We start from the raw sequence: 6000 nt of genomic DNA, 5'->3' as shown, positions 1-6000 counted from the left end.
GTTTCTGGGGAGGCCCATGTGCACTTGCCCTAACATAAGGCCATGGCCTCCAGGGTGAGAAAGTCAGATCTACAAATTCAAGTCCAAACACTTCCAAATATGTGGTTATATGCCGCGTTTTACACTCGTATCCTGTCATTGCCACTGACCCTATCCTCTCTTGACATTGGATTCTGGCATCTCCCTAAGTAACCATCATTTTACAGATATCTTTGAGACCTACCTGTCGTGACTGCGGGGCTAAAGATATTTTTCCTCTGACATTACTGGCAAGTAAACAGGGGATTACAAAGCAGAGTGACAAATGCTCAGACTTTTGAGTTTCATTGTCACCTCTATAAAGCTGACCCCAGACCCAACTAAATGTTCTCATCTGCTCACAGGGCATTTTGTACTTGACACTCACCACATACTATAACATCAGGTTAGCTGATTCTCTTTGTTTTCCTCCCCAACTAGACTCTCAGCTCTCAGCTATGGTGCATTTTATTCATCTCATCTCCAGGCCTCAAAAAGGAGCACACTTGGCGGAGCGTTCTGTAAACCAATCAATGCAAAAGTGTACCTGCAACTGGGTCTTGCAGGCTTGCAAAGTGCCTCTCGAAGCTGATTTTACTCTCTCTGCCCAGGCAGCTCTGGCGAGTTGCACGGTAGAGGTCAGGAGCTGGGAGTGGGGAGATCGGAGGCGTACGAGGGAGAACGTGAGACAGTCCAAACCACGCGAGCTGCCCACGTCCGGTGAACTGTAACCCACTGGACCGCGGGCGACTCCTTAACCTCCCGGAAGCGGCTCGGCTGTCCTCTCCCCGCACCTCCGGAAGGTGGGCGTGGCCTCATGAATAATGAATCACCGCCGGGGGCGGGGCCGGACCCGCCCCCACGGGCGGGAAGGGGGAAGCGCCGAGGCTGCCTGACTGGAATGAGGGTAGCTGCGGCGACTGCGGCGGCGGGAGTGGGGCCGGCCATGGCGGTGTGGACGCGGGCCACCAAAGCGGGGCTGGTGGAGCTGCTCCTGAGGGAGCGCTGGGTCCGAGTGGTGGCCGAGCTGAGCGGGGAGAGCCTGAGCCTGACGGGCGACGCCGGGGCGGCTGAGTCTGAGCCCGCTCTCGGGCCCGCGGCGGCCGCCTTCAACGGCCTCCCGAACGGCGGTGGCGCCGGCGACTCGCTGCCCGGGAGCCCGAGCCGCGGCCTGGGGCCCCCGAGTCCACCCGCGCCGCCGCGGAGCCCGGCGGGCGAGGCGGGCGCGTCACCGCCGGTGCGCCGCGTCCGTGTGGTGAAGCAGGAGGCGGGCGGCCTGGGCATCAGCATCAAGGGCGGCCGCGAGAACCGGATGCCGATCCTCATCTCCAAGATCTTCCCGGGACTGGCGGCCGACCAGAGCCGGGCGCTGCGGCTGGGCGACGCCATCCTGTCGGTGAACGGCACCGACCTGCGCCAGGCCACCCACGACCAGGCCGTGCAGGCGCTGAAGCGCGCGGGCAAGGAGGTGCTGCTGGAGGGTGAGCCGGGCCGGCGGGCGGGCGGCGCTGGGCTGGGCTGGCCGGCGCTCACTTTGTTCTGCCACCCTGCCCCCTTTGCGGGGCCAGCCCCTTCCCTCCCACTCGGAGACCTCACCTTCCCCTCTGCTGGCGGCAGGCTTCCCCACAACCCCGTTGCTGGGGCTTTGGAGATGGAAAAACTGATGCTCCCTGCAGGAAAAGTTGGGCAGCCGCCGAAGTGTGGCTTGCAGTCCCCTAGGAAGGTTTTAGTTTGGAGCAGCCGTGCTTGAAGCCCCGCCTCTGCACGCTAAGCTGACACTAAGAACTAGAACAGGACTTCTGAAGGTCTCCGTTTGCCTCCTGAGTGGCGCTTTCTTCACTCATCTCTGGTTTCTTAGGCCAGGCAGGTCTGTTAAAAAAAAAATTTCATCCACACCGATGCCAGCGGTATGCTTGGGCAGACCACCAAAACGCTGGTTAATTTATGGGAATTTAACCCATCATTGGCTCTCAACAATAACCAAAGGAGATCATAGCACTTCATCGAAGCCAGAAAGCTGAAACAGCAAGTTTGTGTGGTTAATGAGCCTTGTTTAACAGTGGAGGCTCACGTGTTTGAACATTTACTGCCAACTAGAATTTTGCCCCTTTTTGCAGGAGACGGGGTGCCAGCTTCCTCCCATTCACAGGCTTCAAGGCTTTAAGCTTGAATTCAGAAGCCTGAAGTGTTAAATCTCAAGTCATGTTTGAATAGTCAAGATTATTCTTAGAAGTTTGAATGTGATCTGTTACCTGAGTCTTTTATGGAACTAAGGCAAAATAAATTTTATCTTCTTGAAGGACTCATGCATATTGGAGGTAATACTACTTCAGAAATTTTTGAGCGATCAGCCTTTCACCCATTCAGTCATTTAAGAGGCATTTATTGCTGACAATATAGAAGAGAATATAAAAGATGATGTGTCTCTATTTGGTGTCTAGTTGGGAAAATGATAGAAAAATGCAAAACAACTTACAAATTATAGATTGTGGAGTGCAAACTATATGAATACCAAGGGAGTGCAAAGTTAGGAAGTAGTGGAAATCAGCTTGATCAGGGAGGAGTTTTTCAAGAAGCTGAGTCTTGAGCCAGGTCTCCAAGGAAGTGATGGACATAGGCAGGGATGAGTCAAGAGGGTATTCCTGGCAGAGGAAGAACAGAAGGGAAGGGGTGGGGAGTGGAGGTAGGAAGGGGCCAGTCGTCAAACTGACTGAGTGGCCAGAAGTCTAGCTTGGCAAAGTGATTTTCACTTTTTCCTAAATCTGCTAGTAAACATTTGGGAAGGTGTTAGTTTCCAAGTAAATATTTTAATGTGCTCTAATTGTGAAATTCCAGTCTCCCACCTTATAATATCCTATTTATAAATATTTATATTTCACTTAGGTGGGGCAAGGCACTACTCAGAAATTAGTGTTAATAAAAGGAGTAAAATTATAAATTGTGGCGATGTGGGTTGTATGTGTGTAAAAAAAGAAAGAGTTGCCATAAATGTGTGTCTTGAAATTGTGCTAGCTAAGAATTTGGTTATAAATTCTTAGAGCCAGAATACTGACTGTAGTACTATTTATGTGGTGCTCAGTGGTGATGGGCAGATGTTTCAGCTCTTAACCCATATCTATATTTTTTAAATCTAGTTTTTGTTTAGATATAATTTGAACGTGGTATTCATACCACTTAAATAAAAATCATCTAGTAAACACTTCATAGTATTCATTAACCTAAAATAGGCCACATATGCTTTTAGAAGGAGGCTTTACAAATGGCAGCATAACATTTAGTGAATGTTTGTTTACCTAACACAGGTTCTACCTTATTTTCCTATTTTCTAAAAGACAAGACATTTTTGTTCTTATATGTGTGGAGAGGTATGAAACTGAACTTTAAAAATCAAAGGATATAAAAATAAAATTGCTTATAATATGCAGAAGCACTGCAAACAGTGATTTCATAGAATCAGTCAAACGTTTAAAATTGAGAACTAGTGACCCATCCAAGAAGGCTACTTCTAAAAGATAGATTTTTATGCTTAGAGTTTTAGAACTGAATGATCCTTCCATTTGATGTCTCAAAACTTGAAAAACTACCTTAACATAGCACAGTTTAACATAGCACAGTGATGCTCTTTTGTGGTGCGTGCAGGGAATTTTAGGCATGCCTTTATCACCCCCAGGCAAAGCAAAGCTGTACTCTCTGGTTGCCTGTGGTTAGGGAACCCAGTGAATTGAAGGTTTTTTGTTTTTTTTTTTAATCTCATGGATTTGTAGGGATTATTCATTCATACATCAAAGGTTTATTCAGCTCTTCCACTTGCCAGAGTCGCTTAAAAATAGTCTGATTTCTGCCCTCAGGAAGTTTGGAGTTGAGATAAGAGAGAGTTAAGAAATAGTACAGCTAAGGGCTAAAAACTGTGAGAATACAACTCTGGAGAGGGTGCAGTACAAAGAAAGACCCTTGTGGGCATCAGAGGTTGAGGATGCCCAAGAAGAGATTGATGGAGAAGTTCAAGTTTGAATCAAGCCTTCCCCTAAGGAGAGAGCTACCACCAGTAAAGACAAGTGAGAGACCTGAAGAAGTCATTTTGCCCAGGGAGGTTAGAGCACAAATGAGGGCTTTGTGGTCAGCTAGACCAGGGTATGTTTCTGGCTAGTGGTTTGTAACCCCTAGGCAAGTTACTCAACCTTGCTGCACCTTAGTTTCCTCATCTGTAAAACCAGGATGATGATAACACCTCTTCACAGGGCTGTTGTTCATTTGACAGTTTTTGTGCCGGGAGCCTTTGGGGGAACTGGGAATAGAAGCAGTAAGCAACAGTAATGAAAACAAAGTCTGAATAAGGAAGGTAGGACTGGGTCATGAAGGTATGCTACGAGTTAACAAAGACTCTCAGAATAGCCAGAATATCAAGTTGTTAAAATCCAGGGCTCCATTTTACTTGAAAAGAAATACATGATAAGAATAAGTTATTTAAGGTGAACAGGTCAAGAATGATTTTGCATTTTTGGCATGCAGACCCATTTTTCTAATCTTGTTTTCCTGTCATCCTTCGTGTAGGCCAACTTTTTTATCCTTAAATTTTGCATTTACTTTTCCATCCCTCTGATTGTTCCTGTTCCTTCACACTTGCTGCTCAGAACCTTATAACTTGCTAATAACCTTGTACTTGTAGTTTTGACTAATGTCTGATGTTAAGATATGCAGAGATACACAGATTTTCAGCATAAAGGGGTGACTGCTCTTCCATCATATTGTATGAGTTAAACTATATCTCTGTGTTAGAGAGAGTCTATCCAGAAAGCTTCTAGAATTTATATTTGAATTAGACTACACATTGAAAAGTGTTCCAGAGGAGGTTAGGAAAGACAGAATGGTGTTCATTGTAACATCTGAAATTTGAGAAAAGAATCAGTAAAATTTTGAAGCAATTCTCGTTGGAATATTGCTGGAAAATCATCTTTTATTGTGTAAATATGATTCTAAAATTATTGTTATCAAATCTATGGAAAAGAAAATAGTTAAGTATGTAGAGAAAGTAGACTGATGTGAAATTTAATTTCAGAGCTGAAAATAATTTTTGTATCTAGAATAGTTTGAGATTTTGAGTGTCATATATGACTGATGCTTTGTGTTTGTTAAAGGACATGTAACTACTGATGTTATTAGGCTGCTCATTTGAAGAAGCTAGTTTGGGTTCTTAAACTGCTGTTTTCTTCACTGTGTGTTGGAAAGTTTGAGAGTCTTCTAGAGAAAACATTTTACATTTTCTTTGAGACTTTGCCATATATATTCATCAGTCTGTGTCTTAAAGAACCACTAAATTGTCGGGGCATTTTATGTTTCTGGATTTTGTTTTTTTTTGACTAGCCTCATTGTATTTCATTTGAGTGATTAAGCATGTTTATATAAGCAGCTACATGTTTGTAGCCAGATTATTTCTTATAGAGTCCCCTTCATGCTAAAATATGCTCTCTATATTATTAGAAAAATATGAGAAATTTATTGGTTCTAATACAGAGTGGTTATGAAAATTCTAAGAGCATTTTTGGAAACCATACCTGGGCTTTAATTTAGATCTCAACTGCAATTCAGAACTTCAGCTGATGTATTCCCTGGTCTGTAGTCCTTCAAGGATAAAGGTTACTTTACTTTGTGATCAGATGTGTATCCTTGTACCTGAGGGATGAGGGCCTGTGCCTATGGAACAGTGTTCTGCTGGGCTTAGCAGACTGGGTCATTGGAGGATCCAATCACTGTCCTTGGATAGGCCAGCATACTCTCCTCACCAGCTAAACAGATGATGCTGCTTGCTTGTATTTCCCACTGAATAGCATGACAGTGCCTTAAAGTTTTTACCTGGGTTTTAAAATTATATGTGCATTTTCATGTGTATTTTCTCATTTGACCTTTACATCATCCTTTGAGGCTGGTGTTGATTGCACTGAAGTTCATTCATGTTAAATGAATTACTGAATGTCTCAGAATTTC

The 6000-nt window shown here is 44.8% G+C and overlaps 1 protein-coding gene across 1 annotated transcript in view; it reads left to right on the top strand.

Annotated features, from left to right (window-relative positions):
- The first annotated feature begins 908 nt into the window (after positions 1–908).
- The window catches only part of LOC128071122 (beta-2-syntrophin), a 66343-nt gene continuing 61251 nt past the window's right edge, over positions 909–6000 (top strand). Inside the window, exon 1 of the mRNA XM_052664090.1 lies at positions 909–1499. Coding sequence (XP_052520050.1) covers positions 920–1499 — 580 coding nt within the window. The 5' untranslated portion in view covers positions 909–919. The remainder of the gene's footprint in view (positions 1500–6000) is intronic.

The sequence above is a fragment of the Budorcas taxicolor genome, unplaced genomic scaffold, assembly GCF_023091745.1.
Source record: "Budorcas taxicolor isolate Tak-1 unplaced genomic scaffold, Takin1.1 scaffold153, whole genome shotgun sequence".
Classification (NCBI taxonomy): domain Eukaryota; kingdom Metazoa; phylum Chordata; class Mammalia; order Artiodactyla; family Bovidae; genus Budorcas; species Budorcas taxicolor.
This window is presented reverse-complemented; position numbering and strand designations above follow the sequence as displayed.